The sequence below is a fragment of the Lingula anatina genome, chromosome 7 (assembly GCF_051362555.1).
Source record: "Lingula anatina isolate TDL-2025a chromosome 7, LinAna3.0, whole genome shotgun sequence".
Taxonomy (NCBI): domain Eukaryota; kingdom Metazoa; phylum Brachiopoda; class Lingulata; order Lingulida; family Lingulidae; genus Lingula; species Lingula anatina.
Window position 1 is genome coordinate 7,369,619 of NC_141773.1, and position 26,802 is coordinate 7,396,420.

The following is a 26,802-nucleotide window of genomic DNA, read 5'->3' on the forward strand; positions in this document are numbered from 1 at the left end:
TCATTTGACCCGTCAAAGCAAACTGAGAGCGAGGCTGAAGGGGGAATCCCTTAAGAAATTTGTTGAAAACTATGCGGCATTCCTCAGAGTTGCAAATTGAATCTGTCTTGGAAATGGAACAAAATTGATTGTACAGTTGCTCCCAAATGTTATAATTATTTTTATTTCTGATTTGAATGTCGACTGTAGTTTCATTCCCGAGCCCTAGAGTATGATATAGACCTAGAAGCTGGTAGGAGACAGGGCAGGCTTGGAGGCACTGAATAGGCTTAGATAGTTTTGAATAGCTGATTTTTTTTTTCGGTTTCTTAGAGAGATTAGATGGAAGTCTGGGGTTTATTTCTAAAAAAAAAAGTATACCTTTATCTACTTTTATTATTTATTTACTTTCTTTTCCTCACATTATTTATCCATCCGATAATTTATTTATTTTTGCAAAATGTAATTTGCTGTTAACTACTTTGGTTAACTTCAAATATATAGTGTGCATTTTCACAAGCGCACTTGTAACCTGTGGTGCAGCTATCATTTCTGACATTTTAGTATTTTCGGGCTTGATAAATTACCTTGTCCCAGAGAAAGGGGCAGTTCGTTCGAACTCTCCGACCCCCCCCCCCCCCCCCCCCCCCCCCCCCCAGCCTACGGGCCTGATAATAATCATGATTAGTCCAATTTCTTGCAAAATACTTGATGGGTTATAAGAAAAAAAGGACTCGAAAAGTAGGGAATATATATCGGTACTGGTTTGTAAAAATAAAGTAAAAAAAAGTAAGAATCACAACTTTTCTGACGTCAGCGATAATAGTCTAGTACTCACCGTCTATAATTGTGTCCCGTAAGAAATCCGAAAATAGTTTATACCACTTTATTGAAAAACCCTTACACTGGACGGTGTCCTTTGTGCGACCATGTTACTGGCATCGCTGTGGTCGTAGAAATGAGGCACAAGCATCGCTTTGGTTGCAGAATGAATGCGTAATTATCGGCCAGTTGTCAGTATTATTTTTTACTCTCAAACATGTACTAGGGACTCATAAAGCGCCTACCAATGTAAAGGGGACTTAATGTTGGTATTACTTTCCCCTCGATTTAAGCTCAAAGAAGGGATAACGCGTGACTCCCTAGGTTGTAAATATCGAAATATGCGCGTGCGAGTGTCCACCATTTAAGACGATAATGAAATTCGATGAATCATCGACGAGAAAAGAGATATGATGGCTCTATCTGTTCACATTGTGTTGTAGTTTTTTAATTAGCTTGGTGCAGGTCTTCATAGCTAAGTTCGACAAATACTAAAGGCGGAAATCCCTTCTGAAGTCCTCAAGTGTATCGCAAAAAAATTGTACTAAGTGATAATTTTTATTTTGTTAATGGGATAGATGCCACGGTTTGTCATCACTGATTAGAGCGATGTGATAAACACTACAATAACGGATCTGCAGAATTTACCGAAAATGTACAGGGGCATGTTTTCCAGGATCATTTGAAGGATGTGAAGCCGACCCTCCCCACCCCTTATTTTGGTATTTTAGAGGGCGAACGACGCCTTTTGATACGGTTAAGATTTATGATTCAGCTAGTCAAAATTCTAATTTCAAGAGGGTGGCAATTTGGTTTGATTTTTCTTTCTCTGAAATCAAATCTGCCACTACTGAAAACAGTAAGTGTGGTCATTGTTGTATTAAAATGTGATGTCTTTATTTCCTGCATTTTATTTTCTTACATTCTCGTGATTACTATCACCTTATTTTATTAAAGAATAAGACAATAGCAAAGACAACATAAAGATTTTCCAGCACTTCGGTCATTGATCCATTTTGTCCAAAATTAACTTAGATCACATGTTTACGGAAGAGGTGTTGTCGCGTGACATGTATTTTGCTGTTTATCTCTCCTCTGACCGACTTCGACTATGTCAGATAAGTTGATCGATCGATCGAGAACAGTGCCTGGGCCATCAATCTTTACAAAGGAAACTACTTATAAATCGATTGCAATCGTCAACGGATCCCGAAGGAAGTCGCATAACAAGCAACAGGTTATAAGATGTAAGTACAATTGCAGTTTTTTAAAGCTTTGGCTGTTGTTTTTTAAAACTTGTAAAGGCAATTTATTTATTTATTTATTTATTTATTTATTTATTTTTGTACTTTGAGCGGTGTGAATGGCACTCCATGCATTTAGATAGCAGCCATGCTTCAGCGCATGAAGTCCGTAACTTCAAAACCACATATATGCATATATATTCTTCATTTTTAGGTTCTTAAATGAAAGATTATTCTAGCTAACAATATCTTTGTTTACAAAAGTATAAAACGCTACTTCGGGCTACAAGATAATCGCGTTTTACGGGATGATGCGGCATTTATCTGAAATAGAAACCAAACTGTGTTAAAAATAACATCAGGCCCTTGCATTACTATGTAGTGCTTACATTTTCAGAGTGTAAATGATGAAATTTAATAAATTTTCCGACACTACTGCCTTCGTTTTTTATAAACGAGCAAACAAACGCGTTACTCTCCCAGCAAAAGCGTCACCTCTGTGTTAAGTGATTCAGAAAATCATGTCATGAACCAGCGTTTTTTTATTCAGCCTCGAAAAGAATTTTTCACAAACTTTTGCCAATTGTGCAACCAAATCAAAAAAGTATGTGGAGTAATGGCGTTCCACATGCGGTGCAAAGTTAATATAAGTTAATAATTGCTTGCAGGGTTATCCATTAGTAATCCATTTCCAAGGGTATGACACACATTCTCAATGAGGTTCTGATCTAGGGATTGAGCTGGCCAGGGGAGATGGAGGTGTCTGGATCTGTTTTGCAAATAATCACTTGTTGCATTATCATTCAGGAACATACCTGGATAGGCATTGTCCACAGAGGTACAGACCCACCAGAAAGTCCCCTTACTTACTCTGCGGGTCGCTGCGGGTTGTTCATACGGCCTGGCGCAGTAACCATGGAAATAACCTTGTCATCCATGCTCTGTTTGGGCCTGTTAACAATAGTACCATGTCCTGCCCCGTCGGATAATTATCGTGTTTTACTTTCTGCTAACAAAAGAGCCTAACCCTAGCTCGCTGAAATAAAGATCGAAGCTGAGCGTGGTCGCAATAAAGTGTTCGTCTAAGCGTTAATTGACCTTTGATGCGCGGTGGTTTCACTGTACTCTGATACGGTGATTTTAAGTATTAGAATTTGCCAACAATGATTTTTATAAGGTAACTTTACCAAAAAGATGCGGTAATGAAAGCAACTTTCGTGTACATTTTAGCTATGAATTGATTGAATTCACATATAAATGAATTTATGAAAGATCAAATAAAACACTACTGATACTTGTACATGTAATATATATTAGGCTTCAAACCGTTATTGCTATATACTTACTATAAAACGATTGAACTTTATCTTTATAGTAGGTCCTGTTATTTTTATTTGCTTTGTTCATGAATGGAATGCATTTTTCCAAGAAGACTTGTCAGTTGTTTGAGTAATAACCATTTGTAGGCCATATCTTTAATATATTTCAGTCTATATTTGCAAACAGGACCTCTCCGATCTACACCCCTAACATTTCTGTCCCTTTGAATTTGTTCATCAACAGTAAACAATCTTCCCATTAACTGCACGCAAAGGTTGTCTGGGGAACTGGACCGTTGTCGAATATCAAAAATTTCTTTATTTGACAAGGCGAAGTGTGGCCGGCCGAAAGACTGACTCCTTGGTTATGCAGCACACAAAGTAGGAAGAATTATAATTAAACACGCCTAAAATATTATCTAAAAAATTAGCCTTAATTTTGATACAAATGTTTCTATCTCGTTGTTTGATATTAACTCTGCACCTCTGTAATTCAAAACGATAAAAAATAGTTAATGTTTACGACCTAAACTCCAAACTTAACAAAAAGCCTTCTTCATACTTAAAATCATCAAAGAAAATTAATTTAAAAAGCTGGATTACAATCTCTCGGGTTAACTTCACTGTTTGGCACGTGTCATCTCACATTAATTTTAAAACAATGTTAAAACAATCAGTTCAGGTTAGCTTTATTCTTGCCGGGTAAACACTGTGATTAAGCTCTGACTATTATATAATCACTACTCTGTGACTGTCGCTCTTCAATCCACAGAATTACCAAAAATTCCTTCTCAGTACCTGGATGCATTGTTCTGCTTTAGGTGCCCATTGGGAAGACATTTCTTACAACCTGTTCCCCAAACCCGTGCGCGTCCATCACTTCTGACAAGGTTGAACCTGCTTTCATCTTAGAACAGTACCATTGCCCAGATGTTTCCTGGTGCCAACGCCAGAGTTCTGTTGTACATGTACGATCTGAATGGACGTGATCGGTGTCTGGCGGTGATCACAATTCTCCTAACAACAAGGCGGTGATCACTATTCTCCTAACAACAACCCTGCCAAAATTACTGCAATTGTGCAGTTGTCTTCTGACGGTTAACTCAGAAACATAATTTGCCCTATTCGTGATTTAAATCTTGTAAGTATTCAGCGTACTTTATATCATAAAACGTTTTTAAGAGGAGGTGTGTTAACGTTCATTCTTCCCTATGTGTGGTTTCCTTCGGTCGGCCTTACCCAGGCAATCCTGGCCATGTGCCTGTTTGGTTATGACATTGTCTAACCCTCTGAAAGCTTCTCATGGAACAACCCAACCTTCTGGCAATCAGCGGTTAAAATTCCCTTCTATATACCCTGAACTGTTTTTCGCCCAGTGTGCAAAGGTCTGATTTTGGGAAAGAAGTGTTTTAATTGCCTTTCTAACATATCACATACAAACCACTATATTCGCGCTGTACAGTATCTTTTACAACAACCTTCGTATCACAGAAAGATATACAAGATTGGCAAGTCATAATTAATACATTACACATTATGCAGATTAAAGTATTTATCCTGTTAACTATTAATAAACAAGCTTTATTAATAATTATTAAGTGGCCTTAAGACACTTGATGGGTTTGATCGCGATATTAAACATTGCACTTACATCGCCAAAGAGAATACAATCAAAACAGTATTCCAAGAGAGAAGATATCCGCCAACGCAACTCAGCATCTATTATTTATCAATTAGTTTATTATTTATATAATTAACTCGATATTTATTAATATAAATTTTTCATTCAACTTCTAAAAGGATTTTTCACAAATTTTTGCTGATTGTGCAACCAACAAATAAGATAACGATAGTAAACTTAATCAAATGCATATTTTAGAATTTTGTACAGTATGCTCTGGATTGAGGGATGTACTTGACGCGTCTGTGCGCGGAGTCAAAATGTTTGGTAACGTTTGTGGAGTAGTATCGTTCCACCTACGGTGCAAAGGTAGTATGAGGTCATTTTTGTTTCCAGGGTTATCAATTAGTAATCCTATTCCGAAGATATCCCACACATTGTCATTGAGTTTCTGATCTAGTGATTGAGCTGACCTTGGGAGAGGGGGGGGGGGGGGGGGGGGGCTGGATCTGGTTTGCAAATGGCCACCTGTTCCATTGGCTTTACATTATGAAACCTAACTGGATAGGCATTGTCCACAGAGGTATTCTCGACAGAATTCTTTAAAATTCCTTTCCAGTGCTAGGATGCATTGCTATGCGTTAAGGTATCCATTGACCAATACCAGCTCGCCCACACCAAAGTAACCAATACAACCCATGCTATGAATTATGCGGGGTGCGCCCCATCGTCCAGAGGTGGAAAATTGGAAAGATACTTCTTACCAGCTGTTTCCCAAACCCTTACGCGTCCATCATTTCTGACAAGGTTAAACCTGCTTTCATCTTAGAACAGTATCATTGCCCAGTTGTTTGCCAGAGTTCTAGATGCTATACGATCTGACTGGACGTGGTCGTTTTTTTTTTTTTTTTTTTTTTTTTTTTTTTTTTTTTTTAAAGAGGAGGCGTGTTTACTTTGTTCTCTAGGTTTTATTTCGCTCGATCAGCCTTACCCAGGCAATCCTGCCCATGTACCTGTTTGGCTATGACATTGTCTAATCCTCTGAAAGTTTCTCATGGAACAACCCAACTTTTAATTGGCGGGCAAAAATACCCTTCTGTAATACCTTTAATTGTTTTTGGCTTAGTTAGCAAGGGTCTGATTTCTTACATACGACATATAACCTACAGCATTCGCGATGTACAGTATCTTTTAACAACAACCTTCGTATCAAAGAAAGATATACAAGATTGGCAAGTCATAATTAATACATTACACATTATGCAGATTAAAGTTTATCTCCTGTTAACTATTAATAAACAAGCTTTAAAGTGGTCTTAAGACACTTGTCGGGTTTGATCGCAAATATAAACCTTCCACTTACAGCGCCAGTGTATTTATTATTATAAAATTTCCATTCAACTTCTAAAAGGATTTTTTTCACAAAATTTTGCTGATTGTGCAACCAACAAATAGGATAATGATAGTAAAATAAATCAAATTCACATTTTAGAATTTTGTACAGTATACTCTGGATTGGAGAATGTACTTGACGCGCTGGTGCGTGGAGTTTAAAAGTTTTGTAACGTTTGCAGAGATGTTGCGTTCTACATATGGTGCAAAGGTAGTGTGAGATAATTTTTGTTTGTTAACGTTCTTTCTTCCCTATGTGTGGTTTCCTTCGGTCGGCCTTACCCAGTCAATCGTGCCCATGTACCTGTTTGGTTATGAAATTGTCAAACCCTGTGAAAGATTCTCATGGAATAAACCAACCTTCTGGCATCTGGCGGGTACAAATTCCCCTCTATAATACCTTTTATTGTTTTTGGCTTAGTGAGCAAGGGTCTGATTTCTTACATATGACATATAACCTACAGCATTCGCGATGTACAGTATCTTTTAACAACAACCGCCGTATCCCAGAAAGATATACAAGATTGGCAAGTCATTATTAATACATTACACATTATGCAGATTAAAGTATATCTCCTGTTAACTATAAATAAACAAGCTTTAAAGTGGCCTTAAGACACTTGTCGGGTTTGATCGCAAATATAAACCTTCCACTTACAGCGCCAAAGCGAATACATTAAAAAAACTGGGAACATCATTCCAAGAGTGAAGACATCCGTCAACGCAACTCAGTGCTTATAAGCATCTATCATTTATCTATTAGTTTATTGATTAATTTATCAACTCAATATTTATGATTCAACTTCTAATAGGATTTTGTTTACAAAATTGTGCTGATTGTGTAACCAACAAACAAGATAATGGTAGTAAAATAAATCAAGTCCACATTTAGAATTTTTTACGGTATACTCTGGATTGGAGGATGTATACTTGACGCGACGGCAAGTGGAGTCAAAAAGTTTTGTAACGTTTGCGGAGTAGTTGCGTATCAAAAAATGGTGCAAAGGTAGTGTGAGATAATTTTTGTTTGTTAACGTTCTTTCTTCCCAATGTGTGGTTTCCTTCGGTCGGCCTTACCCAAGCAATCCTGGCCATGTACCTGTTTGGTTATGATATTATTTTACCCTCTGAAAGCTTCTAATGGAACAACCCAACCTTCTGGCAATCAGCGGTTAAAATTCCCTTCTATATACCCTGAACTGTTTTTCGCCCAGTGTGCAAAGGTCTGATTTTGGGAAAGAAGTGTTTTAATTGCCTTTCTAACATATCACATACAAACCACTATATTCGCGCTGTACAGTATCTTTTACAACAACCTTCGTATCACAGAAAGATATACAAGATTGGCAAGTCATAATTAATACATTACACATTATGCAGATTAAAGTATTTCTCCTGTTAACTATTAATAAACAAGCTTTATTAATAATTATTAAGTGGCCTTAAGACACTTGATGGGTTTGATCGCGATATTAAACATTGCACTTACATCGCCAAAGAGAATACAATCAAAACAGTATTCCAAGAGAGAAGATATCCGCCAACGCAACTCAGCATCTATTATTTATCAATTAGTTTATTATTTATATAATTAACTCGATATTTATTAATATAAATTTTTCATTCGACTTCTAAAAGGATTTTTCACAAAATTTTGCTGATTGTGCAACCAACAAATAAGATAACGATAGTAAACTTAATCAAATGCATATTTTAGAATTTTGTACAGTATGCTCTGGATTGAGGGATGTACTTGCGTCTGTGCACGGAGTCAAAATGTTTGGTAACGTTTGTGGAGTAGTGTCGTTCCATCTACGGTGCAAAGGTAGTATGAGGTCATTTTTGTTTCCAGGGTTATCAATTAGTAATGCTATTCCGAAGATATCCCACACATTGTCATTGAGTTTCTGATCTAGTGATTGAGCTGACCTTGGGAGAGGGGGGGGGGGGGGGGGGGGGGCTGGATCTGGTTTGCAAATGGCCACCTGTTCCATTGGCTTTACATTATGAAACCTAACTGGATAGGCATTGTCCACAGAGGTATTCTCGACAGAATTCTTTAAAATTCCTTTCCAGTGCTAGGATGCATTGCTATGCGTTAAGGTATCCATTGACCAATACCAGCTCGCCCACACCAAAGTAACCAATACAACCCATGCTATGAATTATGCGGGGTGCGTCCCATCGTCCAGAGGTGGAAAATTGGAAAGATACTTCTTACCAGCTGTTTCCCAAACCCTTACGCGTCCATCATTTCTGACAAGGTTAAACCTGCTTTCATCTTAGAACAGTATCATTGCCCAGTTGTTTGCCAGAGTTCTAGATGCTATACGATCTGACTGGACGTGGTCGTTTTTTTTTTTTTTTTTTTTTTTTTTTTTTTTTTTTTTTTTTTTTTTTTAAAGAGGAGGCGTGTTTACTTTGTTCTCTAGGTTTTATTTCGCTCGATCGGCCTTACCCAGGCAATCCTGCCCATGTACCTGTTTGGCTATGACATTGTCTAATCCTCTGAAAGTTTCTCATGGAACAACCCAACTTTTATTTGGCGGGCAAAAATTCCCTTCTGTAATACCTTTAATTGTTTTTGGCTTAGTTAGCAAGGGTCTGATTTCTTACATATGACATATAACCTACAGCATTCGCGATGTACAGTATCTTTTAACAACAACCGCCGTATCACAGAAAGGTATACAAGATTGGCATGTCATAATTAATACATTACACATTATGCAGATTAAAGTATATCTCCTGTTAACTATTAATAAACAAGCTTTAAAGTGGCCTTTAGACACTTGTCGGGTTTGATCGCAAATATAAACCTTCCACTTACAGCGCCAGTGTATTTATTATTATAAAATTTCCATTCAACTTCTAAAAGGATTTTTTTCACAAAATTTTGCTGATTGTGCAACCAACAAATAGGATAATGATAGTAAAATAAATCAAATTCACATTTTAGAATTTTGTACAGTATACTCTGGATTGGAGAATGTACTTGACGCGCCGGTGCGTGGAGTTTAAAAGTTTTGTAACGTTTGCAGAGATGTTGCGTTCTACATATGGTGCAAAGGTAGTGTGAGATAATTTTTGTTTGTTAACGTTCTTTCATCCCTATGTGTGGTTTCCTTCGGTCGGCCTTACCCAGTCAATCGTGCCCATGTACCTGTTTGGTTATAACATTGTCTAACCCTGTGAAAGATTCTCATGGAATAAACCAACCTTCTGGCATCTGGCGGGTACAAATTCCCCTCTATAATACCTTTTATTGTTTTTGGCTTAGTGAGCAAGGGTCTGATTTCTTACATATGACATATAACCTACAGCATTCGCGATTTACAGTATCTTTTAACAACAACCGCCGTATCCCAGAAAGATATACAAGATTGGCAAGTCATTATTAATACATTACACATTATGCAGATTAAAGTATTTCTCCTGTTAACTATTAATAAACAAGCTTTATTAATAATTATTAAGTGGCCTTAAGACACTTGTCGGGTTTGATCGCAAATATAAACCTTCCACTTACAGCGCCAAAGCGAATACATTAAAAAAACTGGGAACATCATTCCAAGAGTGAAGACACCCGTCAACGCAACTCAGTGCTTATAAGCATCTATCATTTATCTATTAGTTTATTGATTAATTTATCAACTCAATATTTATTATTCAACTTCTAATAGGATTTTGTTTACAAAATTGTGCTGATTGTGCAACCAACAAACAAGATAATGGTAGTAAAATAAATCAAGTCCACATTTAGAATTTTTTACGGTATACTCTGGATTGGAGGATGTATACTTGACGCGACGGCGAGTGGAGTCAAAAAGTTTTGTAACGTTTGCGGAGTAGTTGCGTATCAAAAAATGGTGCAAAGGAAGTGTGAGATCATTTTTGTTTGTTAACGTTCTTTCTTCCCAATGTGTGGTTTCCTTCGGTCGGCCTTACCCAAGCAATCCTGGCCATGTACCTGTTTGGTTATGATATTATCTTACCCTCTGAAAGCTTCTAAGGGAACAACCCAACCTTCTGGCAATTAGCGGTTAAAATTCCCTTCTATATACCCTGAACTGTTTTTCGCCCAGTGTGCAAAGGTCTGATTTTGGGAAAGAAGTGTTTTAATTGCCTTTCTAACATATCACATACAAACCACTATATTCGCGCTGTACAGTATCTTTTACAACAACCTTCGTATCACAGAAAGATATACAAGATTGGCAAGTCATAATTAATACATTACACATTATGCAGATTAAAGTATTTCTCCTGTTAACTATTAATAAACAAGCTTTATTAATAATTATTAAGTGGCCTTAAGACACTTGATGGGTTTGATCGCGATATTAAACATTGCACTTACATCGCCAAAGTGAATACAATCAAAACCGTATTCCAAGAGAGAAGATATCCGCCAACGCAACTCAGCATCTATTATTTATCAATTAGTTTATTATTTATATAATTAACTCGATATTTATTAATATAAATTTTTCATTCAACTTCTAAAAGGATTTTTTACAAAATTTTGCTGATTGTGCAACCAACAAATAAGATAACGATAGTAAACTAAATCAAATGCATATTTTAGAATTTTGTACAGTGCTCTGGATTGAAGGATGTACTTGACGCGCCTGTGCGTGGAGTCAAAATGTTTGGTAACGTTTGTGGAGTAGTGTCGTTCCACCTACGGTGCAAAAGTCAAACCCTTACGCGTCCAGGCGTGTTTACTTTCTTCTCTAGGTTTTATTTCGCTTGATCGGCCTTACCCAGGCAATCCTGCCCATGTACCTGTTTGGCTATGACATTGTCTAATCCTGTGAAAGTTTCTCATGGCACAACCCGGCTTTCATTTGGCGGGTAAAAATTCCCTTCTGTAATACCTTTAATTGTTTTTGGCTTAGTTAGCAAGGGTCTGATTTCTCACATACGACATATAACCTACAGCATTCGCGATGTACAGTATCTTTTAACAACAACCTTCGTATCAAAGAAAGATATACAAGATTGGCAAGTCATAATTAATACATTACACATTATGCAGATTAAAGTTTATCTCCTGTTAACTATTAATAAACAAGCTTTAAAGTGGTCTTAAGACACTTGTCGGGTTTGATCGCAAATATAAACCTTCCACTTACAGCGCCAGTGTAATTAATAATTATAAAATTTCCATTCAACTTCTCAAAGGATTTTTTTCACAAAACTTTGCTGATTGTGCAACCAACAAATAAGATAATGATAGTAAAATAAATCAAATTCACATTTTAGAATTTTGTACAGTATACTCTGGATTGGAGAATGTACTTGACGCTACGGTGCGTGGAGTTTAAAAGTTTTGTAACGTTTACAGAGATGTTGCGTTCTACATACGGTGCAAAGGTAGTGTGAGATGATTTTTGTTTGTTAACGTTCTTTCTTCCCTATGTGAGGTTTCCTTTGGTCGGCCTTACCCAGTCAATCGTGCCCATGTACCTGTTTGGTTATGACATTGCCTTACCCGGTGAAAGATTCTCATGGAATAACCCAACCTTCTGGCATTTGGCGGGTAAAAATTCCCTTCTATAATACCTTTGATTGTTTTTGGCTTAGTGAGCAAGGGTATTATTTCTTACATATGACATATAACCTACAGCATTCGCGATGTACAATATCTTTTTTCAACAACCGCCGTATCACAGAAAGATATACAAGATTGGCAAGTCATAATTAATACATTACACATTATGTAAGTATATCTCCTGTTAACTATTAATAAACAAGCTTTAAAGTGGTCTTAAGACACTTGTCGGGTTTGATCGCAAATATAAACCTTCCACTTACAGCGCCAGTGTATTTATTATTATTATAAAATTTCCATTCAACTTCTAAAAGGATTTTTTTCACAAAATTTTGCTGATTGTGCGACCAACGAATAAGGCAACGATATTAAAATAAATCAAATTCACATTTTAGAATTTTGTACAGTATACTCTGGATTGGAGAATGTACTTGACGCGACGGCGCGTGGAGTCAAAAAGTTTTGTAACGTTTGCGGAGTAGTTGCGTTCTACATACGGTGCAAAGGTAGTGTGAGATAATTTTTGTTTGTTAACGTTCTTTCTTCCCTATGTGAGGTTTTCTTCGGTCGGCCTTACCCAGGCAATCCTGGCCATGTACCTGTTTGGTTATGAAATTGTCAAACCCTGTGAAAGGTTCTCATGGAATGACTCAACCTTCTTGCATTTGTCGGGTAAAATTTCCCTTCTAATACCTTAAATTGTAACTAGCTTAGTGTGCAAGGGAATGATTTCTTACATATCACATACAGCCTACAGAATTCGCGATGTACAGTATCTTCTAACAAGTACCTCCGTATCAAAGAAAGATATACAAGATTGGCAAGTCATAATTAATACATTACACATTATACATATTAAAGTATATCTCCTGTTAACTATTAATAAACAAGCTTAAAGGTGACCTGGAGACGCTTGTTGGACTTCATCGCGAAAGTGAACTTTGCACTTGTACATGTAGCGCCAAAGCAAATGCATTCAAAACCTTGGAAAAGCGTCCAAAGAGCGAAGACATCCGCAAAGGGCACTCATGCAGTGTTTATAAGCATTAATCATTCATCAATTAGTTAAACAATGAATCTATTAATTGTATATTTATTTTCATAAACTAATTATCAATTAAGTTATTGATTTGTTAAGTGTGTGGTTAATATTAATGCTAGTTAATTAATTAAATTACTAGTTAATTTACTAGTTAATTGATCAAATACAAAATCACCTTATTATTAACTATGGCTGACATATCCTGAAAATTTCATCAAAATCCCTCCATAACGTTTTTGCATGGTATTGCTCACAGTAAAACGGACTGAATTAAGTAATTAATTGATCAATGGATCACCACTATAATCTTATCATTTTTTATTAAGTCTATGTACGACCTTTACTGCAAATTTAATCAAATCTGTAATTTTCGATATCGGTTGTAATTGATGATAAACTAAGGTCAAGAATGAAGGTAAACAGTCAACCGGAGGCACCAAGAAATAGGGCGTTGCATGTTATTTTCCTGGTTTATTTCTTTTAGAATAACAAGCCATGTTGAGCGAGAAGATTCCAGCCCTGTTCATCGTGTTGTGCATGATGACATTGCACGGGGAAGAGGTCATTGGTGCCACTTGTAAGTCGGTGCTCTGTCTCCTCTATATCATTAAATGGGGTGCTTATCTATTATCATTATTATTATTGTTATTATCAGGGGAGGTTTATGCTTTTACGCCACTGATGCTTTATCCACCTTGGAAACGTATATTTCGATCGTTACATTTTAAAAATGAACGCAGGTTCAGGTTATAAAATTTATCTTGGGCCCAAAGCATATCAATAAAAATTGCAGCGTGCGTTTGAAGGCAAAGTCCCACCCTGTAATGTAAAATTAATTTGATTTAATGATATTAGTATGTATCAATGACAGCAAATAGATGTTGCATTTTAACTCTATTTCAAGACTACATGGATGACAGTGATAACGATTGTGGTGCTGCAACACAGACCGTGTACTCCTATTCCCATACCGTGAAAGCATGGGAGGACAGTCTGAACAAACCCTCCCCGCGGAGCAGGACTTGTACCTTGTATTTTGATACTCTCTCCAGTTCAACAAGAGTGAAAATAACCTTCCTCACCGGTTCTTATTTTAATTGTGGAACGACCTTAACCTTCTATGACGGTTCTACCACAACATACAGTAATCAGGTGAGATTGCTGTACATTCCTTTTTTTTTTTTTTTTTTTTTGAACTTAAGGAATGTAAATTACAGCATACAATACTTCTTTGTTACCCCTCGCTTACTTCTCTTTCACACACACACACACACACACACACACACACACAACTACTACTGATGGCTCATCATTTTCATAAATAAATAAGATATTTTGATAAGCACAACATTTTTTTTCTAAAACAGATAGTATTCGATGTCCCTGAAGGACAGATGTCCCCCAGATGTCTTTGATTTACTGTAAATGTAATATTTTACCTGGGAAATTAATAAATTGAATTTCTCATCATTGTTTCCAAGAATAATACCCGATGCAGAAATATGAATATTGGCTCCCTTTTCTTCCCTTAACCAGTTTTCGATTTGCTTCTACAAGTTTTTTGCGAGATCACAATCTACGAATAGATGTTCAATTGTTTCCATCCTTGTGCTACATAAATTGCGATGAGGATTATCAACTATTTTATATTTGAACAGTGGTTATTTTGTCCCTAGAATTCTATGAATACATCTAAAGTTTGGATTCTTTTATATCTGTCAGGAGACGATTGTAGCTAAGATTCCATGTTATTGCTTTATTAAGGAACCTTTCCCATTTTGTTTCATTTTTAGGGGTTATACAGTTTTTTTTATAAACGTATCATAAATCGCTTTACAGTTTTTTTTCCATGTAATCATAAGCGGTTTGGGTATTTTCAGGTTATACGTTTTCTGAGAAAGAGTTATTTCTTTTAAATTGGGAAATGCATTATAGATAGCATTTCTTAGGCAAAAATATTTTGTAAATGGGAGGCGTATTGTGTATGCATCCGTGATTTCTCTATATGAAAGCATGTTGCCGCTTGGGTCAAGCAAGTCGAGCACCACCCGGAAGCCTTTCTCATGTAATGGTTTTAAGAATACGGCCTTGTTTTCGATCAAAATACCCGGATTATACCACAATGGAGCCTCCAGAAAATTACTTTCAATTTGCATTTATTTTCTTTTTTTTTTTTTTTTTTTGCACTAGCAAATGATATAGAGAATCCTCTAATTTGCAACAATAGCAGTTCAAAAAAAGTTTGATCATCTATTTGGAGTTCCAATTCATCATTTTTAATCAGGTGTATTTTTTGTCTATCGTATGGTGAAGTGGCGTATTGTATTTTTAGATCTTTTATTGTTCTCTATTGCATTCGCTGTCCGAAAAGTTCGACGCAATCCTTTAGTAATTGAATATTTTTATAAGTTCTTAGTGACACTCACCTCCCTTGTAACGTGGTGTCCCAATCAACGAGTAGTTAAAAAAAACTTTCAAAAAGACCCACGCAGAAAACTTTTAGTCCTAATCTCTTTCTTAGCTTCTTCTTCCGCAGTTCATAGTGCATTTGTAAAAAATTCGGTGGCAAAGTAATCAGACTTACTGCCTGTTGCCGATGGTTTACTCAGAGCTCACGCACAGTCCTCGTTACACACCGCCATCTTGTTCTCTCTCCCCCCCCCCCTACATTCCTATCTTGCCTTGTCTAATATTACGGTATATATTTCAAAGTATGTAGGTGTATTTTTCATTTCATTATCACCCTTCAAGTAAGAGGCCTGTTTAGAGTAGTTAAATAATACACTGTTGGTATTCTGCATGCTTATGTTTTGTTTAGGTAATCTTTTGGGGATACATCCAGTGGTGAGATGAGAATGAGCTTTTTTAAAATAAATGAATAAAAACAGCCTAGATTTCAGACTAATCCAAATGTTAACCATTATTGCAGTTGAGGACAATGACCTGTGGAGACTATTCCACATCGGCCATATATACAACGTCCAGATACCTCGCTGTAAAGCTGACAACTACGAGTTCGAGTACTAACTACGACTTCACTTTCTACGTTTCCGAGGTTAGCAGTGGCAGCAGCACAGGTACAGGTCGAAAACAACAATAACCGGAAATTGATTTTTAATTTAAATTAAAATTATATGCACGCCATAGAGGTTAAAAAGACAGCCCAAAATTCAGAGATGTCGTTGAAAGCAAACAGTTTATTAACCGGATTTATTTCCTTTTCGGCCAAGTAACAAAGTTGATGATTTTGAAAATTTATCAAAATGCAACTGTAGTGACTGAGGATTAAAACGGTTCTTGGACCATTCTGTAACATGCAATAAATTGAAATGATACAGTTTTCATTTCCTTAAGAGATTTTTTAATTGTCATTTTGATTCGCCAACTTATAATAAATAGCTTATTAGGCAGTGACGTAAACATTTCATCCAGTGTAAACGAACAACATAATGTCAACATGGTACAGTAGCATACAATAAGTATATACTGTAAAACCATGACACTCATCTTACTTGGCTCTGAAACTTTTCTTCTGCTGATCACCAACGTTATATAGAAAAACGTTTATATATTGCGTACAAAATGTCTCAATGAAGCGCGTTTGATGGACTCGAAATTAACGTTTTTGTTTAAAGTTAAAGCTTCGACGTCTTTGGTAGTTTCAGTGGCATACGTCAACGTAGGTGGTATCATTGGCGGACTGGTCAGTACTATCATTACCGTGATATTCTTCATCTGTATATGTAGATGCATCTGTAAAAGGAGAGAAAGGCAGACGACAGTGGTATACAGAGAAAGGGAACGGTCAAGTAGGTGCAATTTTAGCCGTTTTAATTTGAAATTTTGAATTGACTTGGTACATATCTTATGATTGATTTCCTAGTATTGGTTAAGTTTGCCTTGTTTCGATGAGATGAGTGCTGATACATTTCAAAAGCAACTTAACTTCAAGGGCCTTTGGATTGTGTGGTCCTTCTACACTAGAAATCCTGCATTGTAAGAGTTTGTGTTGATTAAAATCTTTTGTTGTGTGTAACCTCTCGTAGGGGTATTAAGTCTTTCATGCGGTGAAGACTCTTTAATCCCCGACAGTTGTGCTGCATGGATGCCACATTGTTTTATCTGTTTGCATTTTTACACACCAAAACAATCGAACAAGGTATTCAATATATCAAATAAACAGACAGACAGGCGAACATAAAAAACATGGTCCGACAAACAGAGAAGCATTTCTTAAAGCAGTTTTAAAGAAGACAAATCGACAAACAGAGAAGCATTTCTTAAAGCAATTTTAAAGAAGACAATTTTATAGCACTGTCCTTTTTTCGATAATTTAACTTTGGCACAAATAATCTAATTTACAAATGCAATTTACGAGAAAAATGTGCGTAACCTGGTTTTTAGCACTGGCTCTATTACTTAAGTTAGATGCAGGTTCATCAGAGTTAAGGCATAAAGTATTTATTTTAATTTAACATTTTGATTATCATTCAACATTTATATACATATTTCGTAATCATGCAAATATCCTTCTTATGTCTTTTCCAGGTACGCCGAGTGTGAACGTGACCGTGAATTCATCCAACTCCATGTCTAACATCAATGCCCCACATATAGCCCCACAGATGATCAATCAAGGGATCGGGTACATGGCTCAGCCACAGCCGGCTTACCTGCCTCAGCCACCGGTCGCCTACCCTCCACCGCCACAGCCAGGCGGGTACCCCCAGCAGCCTCCTCACAACCCACAAATGGCACGGGCTGCCCCTGATGCTCCACCCCCTTACCCAGGGGGACATCCGGCACAGTATCCCAAGTATTGATGTCTATTCAAAGGCATTCCAGATAAAGATGTGTAATTCAACACTTCGAACAAGCATATAGCTCATTTAAAGTGACATATAAAAAAACTTAATTTGCAGAATGATTAAGTGAATGCATACATGTACATTGGTATTATGCTTTTTTACTTATATCTTATTTCAGCATATGAATTTTATAAGAAATTCGAGTCTTTTCTCCTCCAATGTATAATCACAATTTTGATCTTCAGTATTTTCGCAGACTTTTGTATACTGTTAAAAAGTTCAAAGCAGGTGAATACCTTGTAGAATTGATAGAACAGTCTGCAGATTTGCTGTGAACCCTGAATAACGTAAACAGTTTTTTGTATTTATTTTATTGTTAAAAACGACTTTTTGGGCATGGCTTTCTTTTCTGTTTTAATTCCATTTTAAGCACTCACACAGCTAAAAAAACTACAATTTTATCTTGAACTTCCGCAAATATTTTGGATTTCTATTAACAACTACTAACCAGCTGAAGGATTGTTTTGTACTGTAATATGAGGACGTCTCGGTTGATTATTAGATTCAGTTAATAGATTTGCTGAACATGTAAAATAGAAAAAATCACTTTTCTTTAAAATGCTAATGAAGGTTCTTAGCAATATACAGGAGAAGTGGGATTTAAAGAAAAACGATATATATACTTTGCTTCATATGAAATTACCTTCCCAATAAAAGATGTCGAATAAAGGTTCGATATAATAATAATAATGATGATGATAATCGTTGTTGTGGTTGTTGATAATTATTAATATTGCTGTTATATGCCTTACACCTCTCCTTTTTTTCTGAAATCACCACGTTGTTTTAATTCAGTACAGTGCAAGTTCCTCATTATTTCTTATTTTTCTCATCCATGTTCATTCATTTCAGTTGTTTCATCATTTCTTCATGTCTCATCTTGTTGAAAGCTTTGGTGTACTCTATAAAATAGAAGACAGCATCTTTTTGACTTCCAATCGTCGTTCTAGTAGTATAGCATGCAAGGGCTATACAGATAAATTAAAAGTCATCGAAAAGCATAAGTTGTTCATTGGACCTTGATTTTATTTCACGCAGGAATTCACAAGACACGTAAAAACTAAAAACAAGAATAGAAAAAGAAAATTACAATAATGCCCTCACTACCGGTTATTTACATGCTTCAGTTTACTTACACAAAAACATAAAATTCAATAATCATCAATACTCAATAATAATCAATAAACAGTATTAAAAACTCACCATTTCTGACATTCCTCTTTCTGACATTCCAATTATAAATTGCAAGTAAGCAAAAGCGAAAATAACTGATCAAAAAGAAAGAGTATACCATGTGTTCCTCTTACGGAGAAACTGTGCTGAATGAAATAAAGTGCATACTCATGGGGCACCACCCTGAATGAAAAGTTATCATTTATGCAAAAGAATGTTCATTGCATTAGATGAGCCGGACACCAGGCTCCTCAATCTCAACAAAAGTAAACTAAACCTTACAAGTAGGCCTACCGTAGGTTAAATATATTTAAAAAACATCGTTAGACCATTTACTTTCTACAAGATAGAATATGTGCTGAGTAAAGAAAACTCGTTAATTAACATTAAACGTTCTGAAAAGAAGTAAAGACCGACTCTTGATAAAATTTTTTTTGTGAAACAGGCCCTAGTTTTCTTTATTCCAGTCTACTACTGAGGTGAAGGAGACTTAAAATTACGTCTGAATTTTAAGATTAAAATTCAGAAACTCAAGGTGTTTAGGGTGTGCCTTGGTACTAGTAAATTTCAGGTCATGAGCCCAATTTGGTTAGAGAATATTAGTTGCGGTGACACGACTCCACTGTTTACATCTAGTTTACGTGGGGATTTGGTAAAAAAATACACCCTGTACACAATATTATAAATTCTACAAGAGCGCATATAGCTTGTGTAACACAAGGGTGACGGCCGGGGTGCTTTTGAAGCAATTCTCGGTGAGTTGGGTGTGACAGGTGCTATGATACTGCGTGGTAATAGTCCAGTTAGTACGAGTTTGCAGTCTAGTGGAAGGACGACCGACATACTGGCTCATGCACCAATTATGTAAGGTACGGTCCTTGAAGAAATAACGAAGAACAAAGAGTTCAATGTCATTTTCTGAATCTATTCCTAAACAGCAATCAGCAATCCTAGCTACATTTGAGGATCGCCAACTATTTAAAACACGTTTTCCTTAAAGTCCTGGCGAATAACGCCGGTCATATGATATTCAGGCATCAGTCTCAACAGCAGATGTTGTAAACTATAAACATGGCTCAAACGATTTAACACCCAGAAGCGATATGTAATATATAATTATCACAAAGGAAAGGCTCAAAAAGAAAGGATTTAGATACTGTTAAAATAATCGATTGAACTGGAACTGATCATTCATAATTTTTAGTTAAGTCAATGCAGCACTGCACATTTTAAAAAGAGAAAATCCATATATATTTTTAATTTTAAACAGACAATCTAAGATTTTCTTTACATTAGCGGGGTAGAAAACAATTCCCAGGTCTAAAACTAAAATATGATATAGAAAATATGGAAATATGTTTCCTTTGACTGCTTGGCATGACTGTCTGTCTTGCTTCTGAAAAACACGATCTGATTAAAATAAAAAATAGATTGTTTTCTCTTGAAGGGTTAGAATTGCCACTACTCTTTAATTTGCAACCTTTACAATTGACTGATTATTCTTTAATGACCTCTGAAGTGGGTCAATTTTGAATGGGCACCCGGTGTAAACATTATTCATATGATACTCAGGTTTGCTACTAGCCTCTGAGTTTAAAATGCCCCCTGTTCTTGTTGTGAGTTTGGTGTTGTGAGTTTGTTTGGTGTTGTGATTTTGTGTTTTGTGTTGTGAGTTTTGTGTGTTGTTCTGAGCTCGTTTGGCGTTGTTCAGTATGTGGTGTTGTGAGTTTTGTGTGGTGTTGTGAGCTCGTTTGGTGATGTGAGGTTTGTGTGGTGTTGTGAGCTCGTTTGGTATTGTGAGATTTGTCTGTAGTGTTGTGAGTTTCGTGTGTGGTGTTGTGACGTATGTGTGGTGTTGTGACCCTTACACGTACGCTTCCCTACAAGAGAGAAGGACACTCTCCAGGCTGTAAATAATGGAACATGCACAGTTTCAACCATATAAGACGATCGCGAAATTCAGCGAACCATCGTCAACAGAAGAAACAAGATGGCTTTATTTTGATCACTTTTTTCAGCGAGTTTGGTACAGGATTTCTAAATAATGTTCGGCAAATACTAAAGACGAAAACCCCTTTTGAAGTCCTCAAGTGTATCGCGTAATGACTAGTACTGCATTATCTAGATCGATGTGATAAACACAACAATATCGGGTCTGCAAATTTTACCGAACGTTTGTGTAATTGAAAAGCAAGTGCGCATGATTTCTTTTGTATGATGTGATACCTTTATTCCGTGCGGTGCTATGAATTTTTTCTTATATTCTTGTAGTCACTATAACCTCCCTTTTACTAAAGAATAATAATAATAATAAAGACAACAGAAAAAAAATAGAGAATTTCCATCGCTGAGGTCATTTATCCATTTTGTCCAAAATCCATTTCGAAAGTATGTTAACAGCACTGGTGTTATCGCGTGACATGTATTGTGCTGTTTATATCTACTGTGACCGACTTTAACAGATACGCTGATTGATCGATAAAGAGCAGAGCGTGGACCATCCCAATCAGCTCATTAAAAACGAAATTACTAATAAAACGGTTGCAATTGAAGGTTTGATATATTGAATCGTCAACGGACACCGAAGGAAGTCGCATAACAAGACAAGCACAGCTTATAAGATGTAAGTAAAATTACAGCTTTAGTTGTTGTTTTCACTTTTAAAGACGGTTTAGTTTTTGTGCTTTAACGCTGTGAATATGACTCCACACATTTATCACGGGGCTTCGTTTTGATAGCAGCCATGTTTTAGCGCATGAAGTCTTTAGGTGACTTCAAAACCAAATATATGCATTTTATATTCTTCGGCTCTACACGCTATGCTGATTGAAGCATATCTCCTGTTAACAATTAATAAACGAGCATAAAGGTTGCCTGGAGACACTTGTTGGGTTTGATCGCGAAAGGAACTTTGCATTCATAGCGCCAGTGCGAATACATTCAAAAACTAGGAAAAGCAAAGAGCGAAAGACATCCGCAAAGGGAACTCATTCAGTGCTTATTAGCATTTATCATTCATCAGTCAGTTAATCATTGAATTTATAAATTCTATAATTATAACCATAAATTAATTATCAATTAAGTTATTAAGTGTTAACTTTCTATTGGTATTAATTTTAGTGAATTAATTGATTGATTGGCTAATTAATTAACTAGTTAAGTGATTAAATACTCAACCGCCTCTTTATTACTTATGTCCGACATTTCCTGAAAATTTCTTCAAAACCCCTTCATAACGTTTTTGCATTGTATGGCTAACAGTAAAACAGACCGAATTAATTAATCCATTGATCAATGGATCACCACCAAAATCTTATCACTTTTTATTTAGCCCATTTGTGACCTTTAATCAAAATTTAATCAAATCCGTCACCTTTGAGATAGGTTGCAATTGATGATAAACTAAGGTCAAGAATGACAGATAAACAGTCAAACGGAAGCAACAAGTTATAACGCGTTGCATGTTATTTCCCTAGTTTATTTTTTTAGAATAACAAGCCATGCTGAGCGAGAAGATTCCAGCCCTGTTCGTCGTGTTGTGCATTATGACATTGCACTGGAAAGAGGTCATTAGTACCACGTGTAAGTCAGTGCTCTGTCTCCTTTATATCATCAAATGGGTTGCTTATCTATTATTATTATTATTATTATTATTATTATTACTTGAGGAAGTTTACGCCTTTACGCCACTGGCGCTTTATCCACCTTGGAAACGTATATTTCGATCGTTACATTTTAAAGATGAACGAAGGTACAGGTAATAAAATTAACCTTGGACCCATACATATGCACGTACGACCGAAACCCCCCAGTCCCACTCTCATCTAAATCCCAACTGACATTATAAATCGAACAGGAATGTAGACCTACCTATGCTACCTAAGCAAATGTTGCTTTTTATCTCTGTTTCAAGACTACATGGACGACAGTGAGAACGATTGTAGTACTTCAACAAAGACCGTGTACTCCTATTCCCATACCGTGAAAGCGTGGAAGGACAGTCTGCGCAAACCCTCCCTGCCGAGCAGGACGTGCACTTTGTATTTTGATACTCTCTACAGTTCAACTTATGTAAAAGTATCCTTCCTGTCCGGTTCTTATTTCAATTGTGGAACAACCTTAACCTTCTATGACGGTTCAACAACATACAGCAATAAGGTGAGATTCTTGTACATTTCTACTTTGCCTTGTCTATCATTACGTTAGATATATCAAAGTATGTAAGAGAATTTTTCATTCTTTGTCACCCTCCAACTAAGAGGTATGTTTAGAGTAGTTAAATAAGACGCTGTTGGTATTCTGCATGCTTATGTTTTGTTTAGGTAATCTTTTTGGAATATATCCCGTTATGAGATGTAAATGAGGAATGAACAAAGTTTAAAAAATAGTCAAAACAGCCTAGATTTCAGACTTATCCTATTGTTAACTATTATTGTAGTTGAGGACAATAACCTGTGGAGGCTATTCCACGTCGGCCATTTATTCCACGTCCAGATACCTCACTGTGAAGCTGACAACTACGAGTTCGAGTACTGCCTATGACTTTACTTTCTACGTTTCCGAGATTGACAGTGGCAGTAGCACAGGTACAGGTCGAAAACAACAAAAACTGGAAATCGATTTCATTATTTGCACGCCATAAAGGTTAAAAAAAAAACCAAAGTTCAGAGGTGTCGTTGAAAGCAAACAGTACCATAGCCGGCTTTACCTTTTCGGCCAAGTAACAAAATTGATAATTTTGAAAATTTATCAAAATGCGACTGTAGTGACTGGGGAATAAAACGGTTCTTGGAACATTCTTTAAAATGCAAGAAATTGAAATGATACAGTTTTAATTGCCTAAAGAGATTTTCAAGAAATAGCGTTTCTGCTATTGTCATTTTGAGTCGCCAACTTATATTAAATAGCTTATATTCAGTGCCGTAAACATTTCATCCAGTGTAAACGAACAGCAGAATGTCGACATGGACATGGTATATAATATGCATAAAATCAAGACACTCAATGTAACGAAATCTTTTTATACTTAGGTAATGCTATTTTTTATAACGCGCAAAACGCGATCCGCATTTCCATGTTTCATGTCAGATTTACGTAAAGTCGCTCAAAGAAAACCCAAAGACACCAGTTCAATGGTTTATTGATGACGCTCTCTAGCTACATGATCTACGTGAAGTCTCAACTTCTAAACCATCTCCCATGGCTCGCGTCTGTCTTTGTAGCTCACTCGAGCTATCTCCCTGAATCTCTCTCAATCTGAACTCTCAGATATTACTTCTGAATGTCTTATATATATATATATATATATATATATATATATATATATATACACACACACACACACACACACACACACACATGTATATGGTGGATTCTTGGCAGTACTATTTGGCGGTGCACACAAATTGCACACGTCCACTTACGTTATATAAGGTAAGGCCTTAAAACGAGTCGAGTGCACAAGCAAACGGCTTCATTAAATATCATCATACTTGGCTCTGATACTTTCCTTCTGCTGATCACCAACGTTATATAGATAATAGTTTTTATATCGTGTACAAACTGTTTCAATGAAGAGCGTTCGAAAGACTTGGAATTAACGTTTTCGTTTAAAGTTAAAGCATCGACGTTTTTGGTACTTTCAGTGACATACGTCAACGTAGGTGGTATCATTGGCGGACTGGTGGGTACTATAGGTACCGTGATATTCTGCATCTGTATATGTAGATGCATCTGTAAAAGGAAGGAAAGGCAGACGACGACAGTGGTGTACAGAGAAAGGGAAACGTCAAGTAGGTGCAATTTTTGTCATTTAAATTTGAAATTTTGAATTGACTTGGTACATATCTTTTGATTTATTTTCCAGTATTGGTTAAGATTGCGTTGTTTCGATGAGATGAATGCTGATAAATTTCAAAAAGCAACTTAATTTCAAAGGCCTTTGGGGGGCTTTTGCATTAGTACTCCTGTTTTGTAAGAGTTTGTGTTAATTAATATATTTTGTTGCGTGTAGCCTCTCGTCGGGATATTAAGTCTTAAATGCGGTGAAGACTCTTTAATCCCCGACAGTTGTGTTGCTTAGACCCCATTTCCATAGATTTTAGATCGATCTATCCCTATGGGGAGTCTCACTAGATTACTGTTAGCTTAGCCGTCTTAAGCGTCTGTCCCGCCTACTGAAAGCTGTAAGGGGGTAATTAACTATGGTGCGCGCTCGGCTGACTCTAATTTAGCGTGAACCCCCAGGGAGTTAGGTCGTTCTAAATCTTAATCTCTGGATCGATCTAAATCTCTGGGAATACACCCTTAGATGCTGCATTACTTCATATGCTTGCATTTTTACAAACCAAAACAATCCAGCAAGATATTCAATCAATCAAATAGCCGGACATAAAGATACATTACAATCAGACAAACAGAGAAGCATTTCTTAAAGCAGTTTTAGAGAAGACAATTTTACGTTGGCACAAATAATCTAATTCACAAATGCAATTGACAAGAAATATGTGCATGGCGTGATTTTTAACAGTAGGTCTATTACTTTAGTTTGATGCAAGTGTATCAGAGTTAAGGCATAAAGTATTGAATTTCGTTGTGCAATTTGGTTAACATTCATCCCTAATACACTTATTTCGTACAGATGTCCCAGATGAATTAAGCATTCAAATATCCTTTCCCTTTTTTCAGGTACGCCGAGTGTGAATGTGACCCTGAATACATCCACCCCCATAACTAACATTAATTCCCCACAGATAGCCCCGCAGATGATCAATCAAGGGATCGGGTACCCGCCTCAGCCACAGCCAGCGTACCTGCCTCAGCCACCGGTCGCCTACCCGCCACCGCCACAGCCACAGCCAGGCGGGTACCCCCAGCAGCCTCCTCACAACCCACAAATGGCACCGGCTGCCCCTAGTGCCCCACCCCCTTACCCAGGGGGACATCCGGCACAGTATCCCAAGTATTGATGTCTGTTTAAAGGCATTCCAAATAAAGATGTCTTATTCAACATTCCGTATAAGGATAATTAATTCAACATCCCGAACTAGCATAGTTTATTTCAAGTGACATATAAAGAGGACTTAATTTGCAGAATGATTAAGTGAATGCATACATGTACATTGGCATTATTACAATGCTTTTTTTTTCATTATATCTTATGTCAACTTCTGAAAAATTCACGTCTGTCCTCCCCCAATATATGATCACAATGTGATAATCTCTAATATTTTCTCAGACTTTTGTACACTGTTCAAAAGTTCAAAGAAGGTGAGTGCCCTGTAGAATTGCTAGACCAGTCTGCAGATTTGCTGAAAACACTGAATAACGTAAACACAATTTTGTTTGTTTTTTGTTTTGTTTTGTTTTTAATTATTATTTTTAAAAACGACATGACTTTTTTCTGTTTTAATTTCATTTTTAACTACTTACACAGCTAAAAAAAACAAGGATTTATCCTGAGCTTCCACCTGTATTTTGGAAATCTTTTAACAGCTACTTACTAATTTAAGGATTGTTTATTTATTTAATTATATATTTAATGTAAATTAGTGCGTCTGAATTTGTTATTAGATTCAGTTTACAGATTTGCTGAAAATTTCAAATAGAAAAAAATCTAATACAAGATTCAAGAGAAGTCTAATTTAAAAAGAACATCGGACTCAGTGTGTTTATCAAATAAACTAGCTTGTAGCTTAATTCTTGGATATATATTCTACTTCTTGTGAAATTGCCTTCCCAATTTACTCAGTGAAAGGTGTCGACAAAAGCTTCAGTGTAATAATA

General features: G+C 36.4%; 2 protein-coding genes across 2 annotated transcripts; both read left to right on the forward strand.

Moving 5' to 3' along the window:
* Positions 1 to 1,861: 1,861 nt before the first annotated feature.
* Positions 1,862 to 18,548, forward strand: LOC106167017 (uncharacterized). The gene is made up of 6 exons (XM_087018529.1): positions 1,862 to 2,048; positions 13,461 to 13,553; positions 13,881 to 14,128; positions 15,906 to 16,053; positions 16,636 to 16,785; positions 17,525 to 18,548. Exons 2-6 carry the CDS (start codon positions 13,472 to 13,474, stop codon positions 17,797 to 17,799), a joined length of 903 nt encoding a protein of 300 aa, XP_086874655.1. The 5' UTR covers positions 1,862 to 2,048; positions 13,461 to 13,471; the 3' UTR covers positions 17,800 to 18,548.
* A 2,948-nt stretch (positions 18,549 to 21,496) lies between these two features.
* Positions 21,497 to 26,802, forward strand: LOC147760686 (uncharacterized). Its single transcript, XM_087018530.1, has 6 exons — positions 21,497 to 21,640; positions 22,507 to 22,599; positions 22,931 to 23,175; positions 23,456 to 23,603; positions 24,663 to 24,809; positions 25,705 to 26,802. Exons 2-6 carry the CDS (start codon positions 22,518 to 22,520, stop codon positions 25,983 to 25,985), a joined length of 903 nt encoding a protein of 300 aa, XP_086874656.1. The 5' UTR covers positions 21,497 to 21,640; positions 22,507 to 22,517; the 3' UTR covers positions 25,986 to 26,802.